The 18,463-nt window shown below is 44.4% G+C and overlaps 1 protein-coding gene across 1 annotated transcript in view; it reads right to left on the reverse strand.

Annotated features, from left to right (window-relative positions):
• LOC137560922 (vomeronasal type-2 receptor 26-like) overlaps nt 1-10,026 on the reverse strand; it is a 33,046-nt gene extending 23,020 nt beyond the window's left edge. The window contains exons 1-2 of the mRNA XM_068272096.1: nt 9,791-10,026; nt 762-1,053 (exon numbers count right to left, since the gene is read on the reverse strand). Coding sequence (XP_068128197.1) covers nt 762-1,053; nt 9,791-10,008 — 510 coding nt within the window. The 5' untranslated portion in view covers nt 10,009-10,026. The remainder of the gene's footprint in view (nt 1-761; nt 1,054-9,790) is intronic.
• Between the last annotated feature and the right edge of the window lie 8,437 nt (nt 10,027-18,463).

Raw genomic sequence — 18,463 nt, forward strand, 5'->3', positions numbered from 1 at the left:
TTTTCTCAAAAACTATAAGGTCTTTTTGAAAACTTTTTTTTGCATCTTGTTCACAAGATTTGGTTTAATAAACGCTGAAAATTTGGTGTTTCTAGGACTTAAGGGGGCTTTTCTATTAACCACTAAACTCGGCGGTTTTTTTCTGTAATGTAAAATGCAGAAAATCTGCATCTGCCTTTTTTCTGCATTTTACATTACAGTAAAAATCCGCCGACTTTAGCAGTTAATAGCAAAGCCCCCGTAAGTCCTAGAAACACCAAATTTTTAGGGTTTATTAAACAGAACCTTCTGAGCAAGATGCAAAAAAAAGTTTTTAAAAAGACCTTATAGTTTTTGAGAAAATTGATGTTAAAGTCGGGCGGAATTTCCGCGATTTCCGGCGGAAATTCCGCCTTGGAATGCGGAAATTGGTAGCGGAAAGCGGAATCGGTAATCGGTACATGACGGAATGCGGAATTACCGCGGAATCAGAATTTGGCATTCCGACCATCCCTAGGCTGGAGGAAGGCCCAGGTATGTATATTTTTTTTCTCCCTCACCATCTTAAGTACCCTTTAACTTTTCTTCTGCATTTTCTCCCAGGAGATAATTTTTCTAGCGCTTCTAAAAAATTGCTTTTCAGCAACTGGCAAGAGAAAAGGTACTAAAAAAAGTAGATTAAAAATATCAAACTTTTTTGGAGCATTTTTTTGCTTCTCAGTGGCTTAAAAACATAAAAGTAAATTAAATAAAAAAATTGAAATAGAAATAGTGTAAGTTACCTGAGGGTAGTGGAGGGTCCCCAGAACTTGTGCCAAAAGAATGGAGTGCGTTGAAGCTGAATGAGCAATTAGTGCACTCACAGGGGCAGCTTGGTGGCATCTGTAGTTCGGAATGGCTGTCCCGTGTCCCGTTATTGCAATTAGTGCTCCTTCTAGACTCTGCTGTATCATCAGACAGGAATCATAGACCTGGAAGCCCACTGTGATGTTGGGGAGAATTTCTGGAGTCTGATTGATCGCATCTTCTGCAAATATTATTGCCAAGAGTTGCTGGAAGACTTCAAAGCTAAAACTTCAAATTATATAAACAAAATGGAAAATTTGTTATAATGAAGGAAATGAGGGAAACGTAGATGAGCTGTAATTAAGTATATATATATATATATATATATATATATATATATATATATATATATACAGTGGCTTGCAAAAGTATTCGGCCCCCTTGAAGTTTTCCACATTTTGTCACATTACTGCCACAAACATGAATCAATTTTATTGGAATTTCACATGAAAGACCAATACAAAGTGGTGTACACGTGAGAAGTGGATCATACATGATTCCAAACATTTTTTACAAATAAATAACTGCAAAGTGGGGTGTGCGTAATTATTCAGCCCCTTTTTGTCTGAGTGCAGTCATTTGCCCATAGACATTGGCTGATGAGTGCTAATGGCTAAATAGAGTGCACCTGTGGTGTAATCTAATGTTAGTACAAATACAGCTGCTGGTTGACGGCCTCATAGGTTGTCTAAGAGAATATTGGAAGCAACAACACCACGAAGTCCAAAGAACCCACCAGACAGGTCAGGGATAAAGTTATTGAGAAATTTAAATCAGACTTAGGCTACAAAAAGACTTCCAAAGCCTTGAACATCCCACAGAGCTCTGCTCAAGCAATCATTCAGAAATGGAAGGAGTATGGCACAACTGTAAACCTACCAAGACAAGGCCATCCACCTAAACTCACAGGCCAAACAAGGAGAGCGCTGATCAGAAATGCAATCAAGAGACTCATGGTGACTCTGGACGAACTGCAGAGATCTACAGTTCAGGTGGGGGAATCTGTCCATAGGGCAACTTTTAGTCGTGCACTGCGCAAAGTTGGCCTTTATGGAAGAGTAGCAAGAAAAAATCCATTGTTAACAGAAAAACATAAGAAGTTCCGTTTGCAGTTTGCCACAAGCCATGTGGGGGACACAGCAACCATGTGGAAGAAGGCGCTCTGGTCAGATGAGACCAAAATTGAACTTTTTGACCAAAATGCAAAACACTATGTGTGGCGGCAAACTAACACTGCACATAACTCTGAACACACCATCCCCACTGTCAAATATGGTGGTGGCAGCATCATGCTCTGGGGGTGCTTCTCTTCAGCAGGGACAGGGAAGCTGGTCAGAGTTGATGGGAAGATGGATGGAGCCAAATACAGGGCAATCTTGGAAGAAAACCTCTTGGAGTCTGCAAAAGACTTAAGACTGGGGTGGAGGTTCACCTTCCAGCAGGACAACGACCCTAAACATAAAGCCAGGGCATAATGAAATAGTTTAAAACAAAACATATTCATGTGATAGAATGGCCCAGTCAAAGTCCAGATCTAAATCCAACCGAGAATCTGTGGCAAGATCTGAAAACTGCTGTTCACAAATGCTGCCTATCTAATCTGACTGAGCTGGAGCTGTTTTGCAAAGAAGAATGGGCAAGGATTTCAGTCTCTAGATGTGAAAAGCTGGTAGAGACATGCCCTAAAAGACTGGCATCTGTAAATGCAGCAAAAGGTGGTCCTACAAAGTATTGACTCAGGGGGCTGAATAATTATGCACACCCCACTTTGCAGTTATTTATTTGTAAAAAATGTTTGGAATCATGTATGACTTTCAATCCACTTCTCACGTGTACACCACTTTGTATTGGTCTTTCACGTGGAATGTGGCAGTAATGTGACAAAATGTGGAAGACTTCAAGGGGGCCGAATACTTTTGCAAGCCACTGTACATATATAGGGGTTGGATAAAATAATGGACAAAAAACATTTTGGCATTATAATCTTTGAACATGTTTTAAGCAATCAAAACTTGACATATGTAAAAAATGTTTGTTTATTATTTTTGTTATTTGATATGTTTAATTAAAATAATAGTTTTTTACAGATATTAAAAACAAAAGTTAGTTATAATTTATAAAAATGGCAGATCTCTTAGACTTTCAAAGAGGCCAAATTGTTGGTGCTCGTATGGCAGGGGCTACTGTAACAGAAACTGCACGAATGTAGGGATGATCGGAACCAGCAAATTCCATTCTGCCGGAAATCACGGATTTCGTCAGTGTTAAATTCCGTCGCTATGAAAATTCCGCCGCATTTGTACGAAATTCCATGGAATTCCGGATTCCGTCAAAAAAATGTTCTCTCTCTCTCTCTCTGAAGCTCTCTGAATACAGCCTAGCATGTACCATTATGATATATCCTAGAGAAAAATAAGCTTGCTTAAAGATTTGTAAGCTTTTAAAAGCCAGCTTACATACCTTGGCCAGGAATTGAACCCAGGTCTCAGTGTGTGGTAGGTAACTGACTTAACTGCTATACCACCAACAACACTACATGCTGAAGCCAGCCTAGCATGTACCATTATGATCAATTCAAGAAAAAAATTAGCTTGCTTAAGGATTTGTAGCCACGCATGGCCTTGCCTTTTGCGTTCAACAGTTGTCCGAAGAGAACCCCAGATAGCCAGGTAGATTCATCTCTCTCTCTCTCTCTCTCTCTCTCTCTCTCTCTCTCTCTCTCTCTCTCTCTCTAGAAGGGATGGTGTAATGATCGCTGCTGCAGCAGCTATTGCTGGAAGTAGTGCTGCAGCTCAGGCAGTTCTGATCTATTTCCATGCAAGTTGCATAGCTTTGTCTGTCTTTCCCTGCTGTCAGCTTGTGACTGATTATCATTCACCTGTGTGGGAATCTGCATGTCTGCTCCCATTGGATGACCTCAGTATAAAGATCTGCTTCCTGCAGGGTTTCCTTGGGTTTTCATAGCTTCAGCCTAAGCCTGTCTTGCTGTCGCTTTAGCCCCCGATCGTGTTTCTTGTTATAAAGATACTTTGCTGGTCTTTGCATCATATATTGGTTCATTGCCAATATATATGCATACCAGCACGTTTATTATTTTCCTTGTATTTGTGTTACGTGATACATCAGTGTCGCTGATGTATACGTACACGAACTGTTTATATCCTGTGTGCAGTTAGTCAGCTTTCCAGCACGTTTTGGTAGGTTGCGCGTACCGTGACCACCCGTGCTGAGGTAGTTACCCTGCTCCTGGTTCTGTTTGTGGATTGCGTTCATCTCTGCGAAGAGATAACGAATCCTTCTGAATCCTGTCCTGTTACCGTTTGTGGATTGCGTTCATCTCTGCGAAGAGATAACGAATCCTTCTGAATCCTGTTCTGTTACTGTTTGTGGATTGCGTTCATCTCTGCGAAGAGATAGCGAATCCTTCTGAGTCCTGTTCCCTGTGTTACCCCATTCCTAGTCAGCGTTCCTGCTTATGTCATATATCGGTTCATTGCCGATATATACATATGTTAGTCAGACGTTACAAATAGTTTCATTGATAGCTGTAATTGTAATACGCTAGGAAAACATACTTATTGTATATTTATCTGTGTTACGTTCATCTATCTCGATCCTGCTATTTCCTGTCTCTCCTGTCCTGTCTTTGTGAGGCACGCCATCGCCGCAGCGCATTGGCTGCCTCATTCCAGTCTGTCTGGTTTTGGACGCTTGCTGTCGCTAAGTAGCCGCTAGCTAGCAAGCGTTCATTCTGTCTACCTGTCCAGATCTCCTCAGTTCTGGTTTATGCGCTCAGCGCTACTTTGCGCTGAGACGTTATAGCGAAAGTATTGTTTGTGGCTGTCAGATCTGCACCGGCTCTGTGCGCCACAATCTCCTATTGGAGTCAGTCCTCCCCTCCACTATACTAGGGATAGCCTGTTTCCTGGTGCTAGTGTGTGTACCTCCTCCACGCCAGCTCATGCGTTGCATGCTGACTGTGGAGAATACACCACCAAGCCTTACATTATGAAAACCCCATTACCAATCCCCATTGTGGGGGGGATTCCCAGAAAGTATGACACTGTTAATTATGGTTCCTGTTCCTTTAAGAAATTTGAAGAACTTAGCTCTGAAACAGAAAATGAGTTTTTCTCTGAATGTGCCAGGTTCCTGACCAATCCTGATCTCCAAGCGACTCCTGTTTCAACCTGGGCACTCCAACTAAGTTATATTTTGTTTAAAGGGGAATTATTCCAGTGGGCATTTGATGTTCTCAATCATTCCGATTTGAAAGATAGACCGCTGGAATTTCTAGCGTTTGTGATCCATAACTGGTTGCGCATAGATCCATTGCCTTTTCCTCTTAATGAACTCCTGGCAGCAGGCCAATCAGCTGCTCCTTCAATTGCTTGCAAGAATGAGCAGCAAGCAGAAAGTGTTACTGATAATTTTCCTGCAGCTTTGAATAAATCACCAAGAACAGCAGGGAAAACAGCAGGGTCTAAGGCCAAACGCAAACGTTCTAAGAAACGTGTCCGATCTGCAGAGTCGTTATCCTTAGCGACTGAGACCTATAATGAGATTCTGCCATTAACAGATAATGAAATGCAGTTGTCTTTCAGGGGAGTTAAATGGACTTATGAAACTACTAATGAACTTTCCTCCCTGGCTAGGGAAAATAAAGATATTTGTTTAAAAGAATTATCTGAGTATGATTATGAGGAGATATTACAGAGTATTGAACAAATCAACTTATTTGTGAAGCAAGGAAAGTTTGCATACACTACAGTTCAGCACTTGCTACAGGTATTGGAGATTCTTAGGAATAAGGAATCTGCCAATCACCTGCTAATTAACCCAATATATGTCCCTGCTACAATCATATCTGCAAACCATGATCTGCCTGTTAAGTATGCTTGGAATCCTCCATTTGAGAAAGGAGAGATGGAAGCTCTGGTCAATGAATGGAAGAATGATTCAAGTTCATTTTGTCAATTTTACAGTGCAAAAAGTGAATTGGTATTGAATGCATGCATTAAGTCTGCCTATAACCTAATAAAAACTGGTGTGTGTGAGTATGACTTTGTGGCTCCATTGATTGATGTGTGGGAACTGATTTTGGATGATTTTTTTGTGACTCCGAATTCGCAAATTTGGCGTTCTGACCCGCCTGCTTCAGCACCTTTGGCTGATTCAGCAGGTGATTCGGAGCTCTTTTTGTGTGAAATTGAAGTTCCTGCAATTCCACCCTGTACCATGGATAACTCAGTGTTACTTCCCAGTAAAACAGAAGCCACTGATACATTCTTAACCTTGCCCTGCGCAAATTTTTCAGCAGAGAATCCAGAGGTCCTGCTGACTTCCGAGTCCAGCCTAGCCAGTACTCATGACTCTTTGTTTAGTGAAACAGACACCAGAAAAATCTTGCCTGTCTCTGCAAACACTTCTGCAGAAATTACCTGTGTTAATAAAGTTCAACTCCTGTCTGATCCAGCAGATGCGCAAACATTGTGTCTTGATCTTCCTGTTTCTACACCTCGCTCTAGTTTCGTGAATAGCTCAGAGCATCTGCTATGTGAACCTGAAATCGCAGAATTATTACCTTGTTCAGAAAATTTTCCAATAAATTTGCCCTGTACCATGAATTGTGCAGTAGATCTCTCCAATGAAACTCAGGTCACAGAATCATTATGCTGTCCAGCAGGTGCTTCCATGGTTTTGCCCTGCAATATGGACTGTTCAGTGATCCTGTCCAGTGAAGCTGTGGTCGCAGAGTCTTATGCTTCACCCAGTATTTTGGATACTTTAAACCCTCTAGCAGAGGAGGCTGAAGCACTGCTTACCTCAGTTGGTGTTGCAGTAATATTCACTTGTCTAGCAGCTGTTTTGGAATTACAGTCTGCTCTAATAAAACTTGGTGAATTTCTGCACAGCAAAGCAGAAGCCATTGAAATATTGTCCTCGTCAGCAATTGTTTCAGAAGTCTTGCCCTGTAACATGGATAATTCTGATTCTCTGGTCAAAATAATGGAAATCTCAGAATTTCAGTCCGGTCTGATGTGTGTTCCTGAAACCCAGCCCTGTATCCTGAAAGATTCTGGTTCTCCGGCCGCTGTGGCAGAGGTTCCAGAGTCCCCTTCCTGTCCAGGGAATTCCTCAGTTTTGCCTAGTCCAGTGGGGGCTGCTGCAATGCTGACTTGTTCTGCAGCGCCTCATGAGCTCCAATCCAGTGTATTAGATGAGTCTCTGTCCAGTCCAGAGGTAGTTGTGGAGTCCCTATCTGGTTCAGTGCATACATCAGAAGATTTGTCCTGTCTTGTTAGTGCCCCTGAATCTGATTTGTTACTGACTTTGCTGGAATCAGCGACATCTAAGTCTGATCCTGCATTCTCGTGTAAAAATCCAGTAGTTGCGAAGTCTAGTCATGATGATTTTTTTTTGGCCAGTCCTGGTTTTGGTCCTGTCTTGGCTGACCCTGAGGCTCACAGTTCCTTGACATGCCCAGAGGTTTCTCTTGTGCCAGTGTGCCCAGATGTTCTTTGTGTGCCAGAATGCCCAAGTGTGTTTAAGGTGTTAGCGTGCTCTGATGCTTCCTTAGTGGGAACATGTTCTGATGTTGCCAGTCTGCCTGCATGCCCAGAGATGGTTCTGGTCCCTGAAAGCCCTGATATTGATGTTTGTCCTTGTGGCCCTGACTCGGGAATTGCCCTAGGTTCCATAGGGGTTCTTGATAGTTCTCCATGTGAGCCTAAAGGGCATTCTGACCTATGGGGATCTCTTTGGAGCTTCAAGGTGTTCTGGGAGGTCTCTGAGAAAACTTGTCCTGGTGCCTTGGACTGGTTCAACAGTGGGTTTTGTGTTGGTAAAGACAGTACCGGTGGGCATTGCAAAGGCTTTGGCGTTTCTGAACGGTTCCTGGAAGGCGGTGGGTATCGCTCAGGGAGTTTCGGAGGGCTTTCTTCTGGAAATCATGGTTCTGATGGGTGTCACACTGGGGCTTGTAGTACTGATGGGCATGGTTCTGTAGGTTCTGGTTCTGATGGGTCCAGTCTTGTGGGGACTGATTCTGGAATTCGGTCTTGCCGGGCTGTCCCGGTCATCATGAATTATCAGTCAGACTGTTTTGTTGGAAATTTCAGTTTTGAAAAGCGTCTGGAATCCACTTTTAAAGGCGGGGGTACTGTAATGATCGCTGCTGCAGCAGCTATTGCTGGAAGTAGTGCTGCAGCTCAGGCAGTTCTGATCTATTTCCATGCAAGTTGCATAGCTTTGTCTGTCTTTCCCTGCTGTCAGCTTGTGACTGATTATCATTCACCTGTGTGGGAATCTGCATGTCTGCTCCCATTGGATGACCTCAGTATAAAGATCTGCTTCCTGCAGGGTTTCCTTGGGTTTTCATAGCTTCAGCCTAAGCCTGTCTTGCTGTCGCTTTAGCCCCCGATCGTGTTTCTTGTTATAAAGATACTTTGCTGGTCTTTGCATCATATATTGGTTCATTGCCAATATATATGCATACCAGCACGTTTATTATTTTCCTTGTATTTGTGTTACGTGATACATCAGTGTCGCTGATGTATACGTACACGAACTGTTTATATCCTGTGTGCAGTTAGTCAGCTTTCCAGCACGTTTTGGTAGGTTGCGCGTACCGTGACCACCCGTGCTGAGGTAGTTACCCTGCTCCTGGTTCTGTTTGTGGATTGCGTTCATCTCTGCGAAGAGATAACGAATCCTTCTGAATCCTGTCCTGTTACCGTTTGTGGATTGCGTTCATCTCTGCGAAGAGATAACGAATCCTTCTGAATCCTGTTCTGTTACTGTTTGTGGATTGCGTTCATCTCTGCGAAGAGATAGCGAATCCTTCTGAGTCCTGTTCCCTGTGTTACCCCATTCCTAGTCAGCGTTCCTGCTTATGTCATATATCGGTTCATTGCCGATATATACATATGTTAGTCAGACGTTACAAATAGTTTCATTGATAGCTGTAATTGTAATACGCTAGGAAAACATACTTATTGTATATTTATCTGTGTTACGTTCATCTATCTCGATCCTGCTATTTCCTGTCTCTCCTGTCCTGTCTTTGTGAGGCACGCCATCGCCGCAGCGCATTGGCTGCCTCATTCCAGTCTGTCTGGTTTTGGACGCTTGCTGTCGCTAAGTAGCCGCTAGCTAGCAAGCGTTCATTCTGTCTACCTGTCCAGATCTCCTCAGTTCTGGTTTATGCGCTCAGCGCTACTTTGCGCTGAGACGTTATAACGAAAGCATTGTTTGTGGCTGTCAGATCTGCACCGGCTCTGTGCGCCACAATCTCCTATTGGAGTCAGTCCTCCCCTCCACTATACTAGGGATAGCCTGTTTCCTGGTGCTAGTGTGTGTACCTCCTCCACGCCAGCTCATGCGTTGCATGCTGACTGTGGAGAATACACCACCAAGCCTTACAGATGGTCACCGCTTTCCGCAGAATTGTATTTACTGGAATTTTTAGGCGGAAATTGCTCATTCGGTTCCGTTTTGGTCGGAACGGAATTGCTTTTTCAATCTGGCGGAATTCCGAAAATGCCTGTGAAATTCTGCCGGTATCCGTTGATGGTTTTAAGCTGAAAATTCAGTTCAATGGCATCAAGTCCTAGAGAGAGAGAGAGAGAGAGAGAGAGAGAGAGAGAGAGAGAGCTCATTTTTCTATTGGGTATATCACAATGGTACATGCTAGGCTGGCTTCAGCATGTAGTGTTGGTGGTGGTATAGCGGTTAAGAAAGCTATCTACCATGCACTCAGACCTGGGTTCAATTCCCAGCCAAGGTATATAAGCTGGCTTTTGAAATTCTACAATTCTCTGGAAGATGAGACCTGAGGAGGAGGAGGAGGAGAGAGAGAGAGAGAGACAGAGAGAGAGAGAGAGAGAGAGAGAGAGAGAATGAAATAGTGCTGAATGAATATTAAATAATTAAAAGATAAGAAAGCACTGAAGACACTCCTTACTTAGAGCATGTGACTCTGGATGGTTTCTCTGTGAAGGAGTTCTTCTGGTATTCATTGTACAGATGAAGAGGCAGCACAACGCCAATTGTTACATCACCTGGCCGAAACATTCCCTCCAGCTCAGATGCGGCAAGTCCACAGAGGGGATCGCCAGAATAGACAATATTCATGAGTGGGGACAGGAAGACTGTCCATAGCACTAAGTGTAGAATAATCATGATGTGTGCTAGCCAGGACGACACCTGTTAAAACAAAGTCACATATAAAAAAATGAAAAATGATATATCAAACACAAACATATGGTGTTAAAGTTAAACCTCGCTTCCAGCCATAAATAAAAACATGTTCTGTACGAAATAATGCAAGTGTGGCTAACATTTTCTTTTTTAAATTAAGGGGCACTACAGCGAAAAATTGTAAAATTGAAAATATGTACAAACGTATACAAATAAGAAGTACATTTTTTTTCCAGAGTAAATGAGCCATACATTACTTTTCTCCTATGTTGCTGTCACTTACAGTAGGTAGTAGAAATCTGACAGAAGCAACAGGTTTTGGACTAGTCCATCTCTTTATAGGGGATTCTCAGGGATTTATTTATTTTCAAAAGCACTTAGTGAATGGCAGTTGCTCTGTCCAACTGCCCAAAAAACTGTGTAGGGAGCAGGGAAGCTGGCCAGCATCATTGTTTGCATTCTTTTTAGGGAATATCTTTATACAGAAAAAGTGAGAGGTAATCTAGCGTACCATGGGCTTCAATCAGCAGGCTTTTCCACGATTCCGGTGTACTTGCAAGCCGAAAAATGAAATGGGCAATTGAAAAAAAAAACATACAGACAAAAAAAGGATTGGTGTTTGTACATTTCCTGCCATGGAGTAAACTTGAGTCCTGTGTGCCTCAGTTGCAATCAGTGACGATACGTACCGTCTTCATGTGATATCACGCAGCAGGTATACTGTAATAGAACATACAATAATACAGGTGTATCCAGCTTTGCATCCTGCATACACTTTAGCTCTCTATGTAACGTGATCTCAGCTTTCCTCTCAGTGTTTCCTCCAGGAGTCATCTGTATTTAACCAACAGAGCGCATTGTTAATTATCCCCTGAATTCCCCCTTCCCGCTTTCTCCTCCCCTAACGGTTCAGCCTATTACAGTTCTCTAAGGTCCAGCTCCCATAAGGTCCAGCTCTCATATACAGATGCGTCTGATATATTTTTCTAATTATTGTACTGGATTAAGAAATGTGGCCTAATTTTAGCTTTTATTGAACAAAGCAGACACTGCTTAAAGAGAACTGAAAATGTATCAGGTTCCATACTTACCTGGGGCTTCCTTAAAGCGGATCCGACATGTAAAACTAACCATGACAAACAGCTTCAACAGTTTATGATTATTTATTCCTGTGATACAATGAGAGCTGCCATGTTCTGTTTGTCACATTACACACAGGCAAGATGATAGTATCTCCAGCCCTCAGGCCGCTGGTCCCTTGCTGTCTCCCCGGGTGGGACCTGTCCCCCACACTTCGGCACAAAAGCTTGGCCAAATCATGCTTCATCATGCATGCGTGGCTAGGCTGCGTGCGCCACCCCCCCTTGCACAGTAGCTGGGGGCGCGGCAGTTGCACATTCGAGGCCAAGCTGTGCATGCCACCCTGTGCTCACTCCACTGGCTACCGATAAAATGTAGAATCCTGTTTAAGATTGGCTTACTGACATTCAAATCCTTGCACAATCTGGGCCCTGGATACCTGAAGGACTTGTTGCAACTGCATCACACCCCCCACAATCTTAGATCAAAAGGACGTAACACCTTGGTCACCCCCAGAGTCCACCTCAAAACCTTTGGAGACAGAGCCTTTTGTCATGCTGCCCCTACACTTTGGAACTCCCTGCCACACCCAATCAGGGCAGCTCCATCCCTGGAAACATTTAAGTCTAAACTGAAAACCTACCTCTTCAGTCTGGCATTCATGAACATCTGACTATCTCCTCTGTAACACAACCCAGCCTGAAACCCTGTATTAATCTGAGACACAGCTATGCGCTTTGAGTCCTATGGGAGAAAAGCTTTTTACAAATGTTCTTGTATTGTATTGTATTATGCGTGATGAAGCGTGACTCGGCCAAACTTTCGAGTCGAATTGCGGGGGGCAGGAGCCACCGGGGAGATGGCAAGAGACGAGCGGTCTCAAGGGAACTTAAGGAAGCCCCAGGTAGGTATGGTACATGAGAAATTTTTCGTCTTAGGTACACTTTAACATGTTAGTGTACTTTGTACCAAAAACTTGGACACACGCTAGATGAAATTTGGCCTAGGCGACTGATATGGTGAGAATCAGGGCCGGATTTGTACTTTTTAACCGCCCAAGGCCCACTACCTCCAGGCTCCAGCCGCCCAATGACAACAACAGGAGTTAGGATCTAGGATTATTGGGCATGGTAAAGGGGAGAGGTTAGAATAGAGATACTGATAGATCAGGATTTTACAAAAAAAAAAGTGCTTAGTGGAGATTAAAAGCTAGGCCTTTGGCAATTTAGGGTGAAGCTAGGACTTTGAAAATAGGATTATGGGAAAGGGTTGAAATTAAGTATCAGGTTAGAGTTAATGATCACAAGATTACAGTGATTAAATTGAATGAGGATGGTGACTATGTACTCTGTACAGTGCTGTTGAAGATGTCTGTGCTATAAAAATACATAATAAGAATAATAGTGTAGGACATTAGACTATGACTATGGTAGGATTAGATGGTGAGCTCCTCTGAGGACAGTCAGTGACATGACTATGTGCTCTGTAAAGTGCTTCAGGAGATGTCAGTGCTATATAAATACATAATAATAATATGGTAGACTATGACATTAGACTATGACTATGGTAGGGATTAGATTGTCAGTCAGTTACATGACTATGCACTCTGTACATTGCTGCAGGAGATGTCAGTGCTGTATAAATACATAATAATAATAATATGGTAGTGACATTAGACTATGACTGTAAGGAATAGCAGATATGCCGCCGCGCGGTCTGGCGGCGGGGCGGCTGTCTCCGCGTTCAGACCGGCGGTTTCCACACAGCAACATGTGTCTGGTTTGTCTGGACCTTCTAGTGCACAAAGATGGAGAGCTACGCGTGCGCGCGCCAGGCGACAGGACATTTATACCAGCAGAAGGGGAATCAGCTGATCAGGCCGATCAGCTGATCCCAGCTGGACTCTGGATTGGCTGAGTGGCTCGGGCGGAGCTGCACAGCACTGCAAGTATATATAGATCTTGCTTGTCAGTTGCTAGTTGTCTGCCGTTGCGAATACTTACGTGTGAGCACTCAGACCTCAGTCAGATCCCACAGTGTGTTAGAACTAGGTGGACCTGGGAATTCACACTTAGCCAGATTACGCTCTTGTTATTACTGTGTTATACTTTATACCAGTTCCAGGGTGTTGAGACCACGGACCTCATACCCAAGCTTAGGATTACTGTGTCATTGCTGTGTTATACTTTAGACCAGTTCCAGGGTGTTGAGACTACGGACCTCACACCCAAGTTTAGGATTACTGTGTCATTACTGTGTTATACTTTAGCCCAGTTCCAGGGTGTTGAGACCACGGACCTCACACCCAAGCTTAGGATTACTGTGTCATTGCTGTGTTATACTTTAGATCAGTTCCAGGGTGTTGTGACCAAGGACCTCACACCCAAGCTTAGGATTACTGTGTCATTGCTGTGTTGCACTTTAGACCAGTTCCAGGGTGTTGTGACCAAGGACCTCACACCCAAGCTTAGGAATACTCTGTCATTGCTGTGTTATACTCTAGACTATACTCTAGACTAGTTCCTGGGTGTCGAGACCACAGACCTCACACCTCAGGCTAGGACTCTGTTCTATATCTGTTATGACTATTTGCTCTGTCGACCTCTCTCTTGCTTACTGATTCGGTACCTCTGCATATCTGCCTACCTGTTGCCAAACCCTGCCTGTACCCGGTTACCGAATCAGCCTTCTGTCTCTGTACCTTATCTGCTCGTGTGTTGCCGACCTGGCCTGCCCGACCCTCCAGGCTGTCACTCATCCCTTGAGTGCTCAGTCTATCTATACTAGCTGTGACACTATTCCACCAAGTGTCAGTTAGCTGTTAGGACTCGTGCTCCTCAGAGAGTCCGGCCTGCCAGCAGCCAGTGGCCTCTACTCCTCTGGAGCCCTCTGGCTGCAGTACAGTCTATATCTGATCACCAAGTATCACTGGTTGCCAGGTTCTCTCTATTCCCTCTCTCTAGGGGATAGTTCCTGCACAGCCGAGGGCCACCTGCCCCTCAGGTGGTTCTTGGCCGAGCTGCCTGTGTCTCCCGCCTCGCGGGAGATGCCCTACAGTTGCACCAATCACTTACACTCATTAGGTGTCCAGAGGTTAGTCATACTTGTATTATTGGTGATTCTGCAGATCATCCATAATCAACTATACGTCTGTATTGTTGATGATTCTGCAGATCATCAATGATCAGAATCTTTCTGTGTGCTGACACCAATCGTTACAATGACTATGGGAGGATTAGACTGTGAGCTCCTCTCAGGGACAGTCAGTGACATGACTATGTACTCTGTAATGTGCTGCAGAAGATGTTAGTGCTATATAAATATTTAATAGGGCATTAGATTATGACTATGGTAGGGGTTAGATTGTGAGCTCCTCTGAGGAAAGTCAGTGATGTGACTGTGTTCACTTTAAAGTACTTTGGAGGATGTCAGTGCTATATAAATACATAAATAGATATAATAATAAAAATTGGTAGGGCATTAAAGGGTAACTGTAGGGAAAAATGTGCCCCAAATGGGTACTCAACTCGGGAGAGGGAAGCCTCTCAGTTCTTCATAGGCTTCCCCATCCTCCTCCACAGGGCTGTTCCAGTGCTGCATACACCAAAAGACTGTCAACAAGGGTTTGTCGCTGGCGTAGGACGAACCTGCTTAGGCTTTGGTGAAGAAAGCCAAGCCCAATTGGTTTTCTGCTGCTTTACGCGGCCAAACTATCTCCACCTGTGAAGTAGCACGGACCTGATGACTCGGCTGTTTCTGAAAGGGTCCGTGGGCACCCATGATCTTTGGGGGTCTCTGTGCTGGAACAGTGTGATGGAGAAGGGCAGGGAAGCCTCTGGAGGAAGACTATGGCTGTGATGAGATGAGGAGTTCATACACCACCACCAGCAAACAGACAATTCGATGCTAACTCATTTATTCCATCTCAAGCAGTAGAAAAAACTCCATCTTATGCAGTAATAAAACTACATCGTAGTAAATATATAGCAGATCTGCCCAGCACGAAATGTCAGAAATAATGGATTCGACCTTTGTATCTGATGGAAAAATTGTGGTGTGTACCAGGTATTATAGTCTTCACACAGAAGCTTCCAGAGAAGTCTAGCTCACATTGGTCTTATCAGACTACTAGTACTTAATCATTTCAGCCCGTGGGTGTTTTTCACCTTATGCATCAGAGCAATTTTCACCTCCCATTCATTCGTCAATAACTTTATCACTAATTATCACAATTAATTGATCTATATCTTGTTTTTTCTGCCGCCAATTAAGCTTTCTTTGGGTAGTACATTTTGCTAAGAATTATTTTTTTTATCTAAATGCATTTTAATAGGAATATTAAGAAAACAAATGGAAAACATTCATTATTTCTCAGTTTTCGGCCATTATAGCTTTAAAATAATACATGCTACCATAATTAACCACTTCTATACCATTACATTTTGTGCTGATCTGTGCTGCGTGGGCTCTCCAGCCCACAGCACAGATCAGATAGCAGCCAGGCCGATCAGACCTCCCCCCTTTTTTCCCCACTAGGGGGATGTCCTGCTGGGGGGGTCTGATTGCCGCCGGCTGCTTGCGCTTGCGGGGGGGGGGGGGGGGGGCTCTTCAAAGCCCCCCTCCGCAGTGCTTCCTGGCCTCCTTCCCCTTCCCTCCCTCTCCCTCCCCCTGTGAGCGGCGCAGGACGGATTTCCGTCCTGCGCCTGATGGGACAGGCTTTAGCCTATCAGATGCCGGTGATCCCCGGCCAATCAGAGGCCGGGGATCACCGATCTCCTCTACGGCGCTGCTGCGCAGCAGCGCCGTATACATGTAAACACTGGGGGAGGTCTTCCCCGTGTGTTTACATTTACCCTGCGAGCCGCCGATCGGCTCGCAGGGTGTTCACGGAGACACCCTCCGTGAACTGACATGGAACCGTTTCCATGGAATACACTTCAGGATTCAGGGGCGTATATATACGCACCGAGAATCCGGAAGTGGTTAAAACCCACATATTTTATTTGCCCATTTGTCACAGTTATTACACCTTTTAAATTATTTCCCTATCACAAAGTATTGTGCCAATATTTTATTTGGAAATAAAGGCGCATTTTTTTCAGTTTTGCGTCCATCACTATTTACAAGATTATAATTTAAAAAATGTACCCTCTTCATATGCATATTAAAAAAATTCAGACCCTTAATTGACTATGTATAGTTTTTTTTTTCTTTTTAAAAAGCGGCTGATAAGGACCGCCGGCGGGGACATGCTGGAATCGATCCGCGCGCACGCGGGGACGTGCGGAGATGCGGCGGGGACGCGGCTCGGGTCCATCCGGCGGCTAATTGAGCCGCCGGTCGACCCGTGTATCCCCAGCATTAATGGCAGTGTTCTCAAACTTGGCACAGTTGGTCACTGGGTGACTGGGATTGATTGATTTTCAAGGGGATTATTTACATTGCTGCCCTTCATACACTCTTAATGGCAGATGCCTCAAATCTGGTACAGTCAGTCACTGGCCCGCCCCCTTTTCAATTCTAAAAAGGGGGCAGACCACAAACAGCCAATCAGATTTGTTTAAATTCAGTGGGAAATTGCAACTTACTGATGCCAAGGACTCCAAAGCTCATAAACTTGGTCATTGAGTGACTGTATGTCAAGGTTAGAAATAGTGGGTGGAGCAAAAAACAACTAACTTTTTACATGGGAAAATAAAAACTGCAGCCATTCTTACACTGTTAATGGCAGGGTTCTCAAACTTGACACAGTTTGTCACTGGGTGACTGGGATTGATATTCAGAAATGTGGGTGGAGTCTACAACAGCCAATCAAAATTCATCTATCGATTTTCAAGGGGAATATTTACATTGCTACCATTCTTACACTCTTAATTGCACAAGCCTCAAACCTGGTACAGTTTGTCATTGGGTCACTGGGGTTCAAATTCAGAAAAGGGGCGGAGCAACAGCCAATCAGATTTGTTTCATTTCACTGGGAAAATACAAATTATTGATGTCAAGGACCCCAAAGCTCACAAAATTGGTCATTGGGTGACTGTGTGTCCAGGTTACAAAAAAGTGGGTGGAGCCAAAAACAAATTTTACTGGGAAAATATAAACTGCAGCCATTCTTACACTGTTATTAGCAGGATTCTCAAACTTTGCCCAGATGATCACTGGGTGACTGATTCATATTCAGGGAATTGGGTGGAGCCTATAATAGCCAATCAAAATTCAACTGTTGATTTTCAAGGGGAATATTTAAATTGTTGCCATTTCTCAAACCTGATACAGTTGGTCATTGGTTGACTGGGGTTCAAATGCTGGAGAGGGGCGGATTTGTTTGATTTCTATGGGAATATACAAATATTGATGCCAAGTACCCCAAAGCTCACAAATTTGGTCATTGAGTGTTTGTGTGTTAGGGTTAGGAAAAGTGGATGGTGCTAACACCAGCCAAATACATACCCAGGCAACGCCGGGTCATCAGCTAGTTTTTTTATAAAGACATTCCCTGAAAAAGATTTATACAAAGATGCTGGCCAGCCTCCCTGCACACTTTTTTTGGTAGTTGGACGGAGCAACTGCCATTCTTATTTGTGTATGTTTACAAGTATTTTAAGATTTCTGCGACAGAGGTCCTTTAACCTTCCTGGCGGTAAGCCGCGCAGGAGGTTTTCTCAGGCCCTGCTGGGCTGATTTGCTTAATTTTTTTTTTTGCTGGACGCAGCTAGCACTTTGCTAGCTGCGCCAGCACACTGATCGCCGCCGCCCCGCACCGATCGCTGCTATCCATCGCGGCGCACGCCCCCCCCCCCCGACCCCACTGATTGGCCAGGCAGCGCCAAGGGGTGGATCAGGACTCCCAATAACGTCACGACGTCGGTGACGTTATACCGCCCCGTCGCCATGGCGACGGGGGAAGCCCTTCAGGAAATCCCGTTCTTTGAACGGGATTTCCTGATCGGAGTTCGCCGAAGGCGATCGAAGCGGGCGGGGGGATGCCGCTGAGCAGCGGCTATCATGTAGCGAGCCCTGGTCTCGCTACATGATTTAAAAAAAAAAAACTGCTGCGCTGCCTCCTGGCGGAATTTTTTATACCGCCAGGAGGGTTAAGGCCCGTTCACATGCTTGACTTAAGTTGGCTGAGGCAGCTGATAAAGACAGCCTCAGCCGATAATCAGCCGTGTGTACACAGCAGCCCCAACCCTCGACCACCAACCCACGACCGCAAGCAATCCGCCCAGTGGATCTACTCGCCCCCAGCGATGCTGAACCCTCACTGAGCCCATTGTTCATGCTGCTCTTCCATCGCCCCCCCTGGCATAGCAACACAGCATGTTGTCAGCTACACAGCTGACATGTATGTGTTCAA

This window comes from Hyperolius riggenbachi, chromosome 3 (assembly GCF_040937935.1).
Source record: "Hyperolius riggenbachi isolate aHypRig1 chromosome 3, aHypRig1.pri, whole genome shotgun sequence".
NCBI lineage: Eukaryota > Metazoa > Chordata > Amphibia > Anura > Hyperoliidae > Hyperolius > Hyperolius riggenbachi.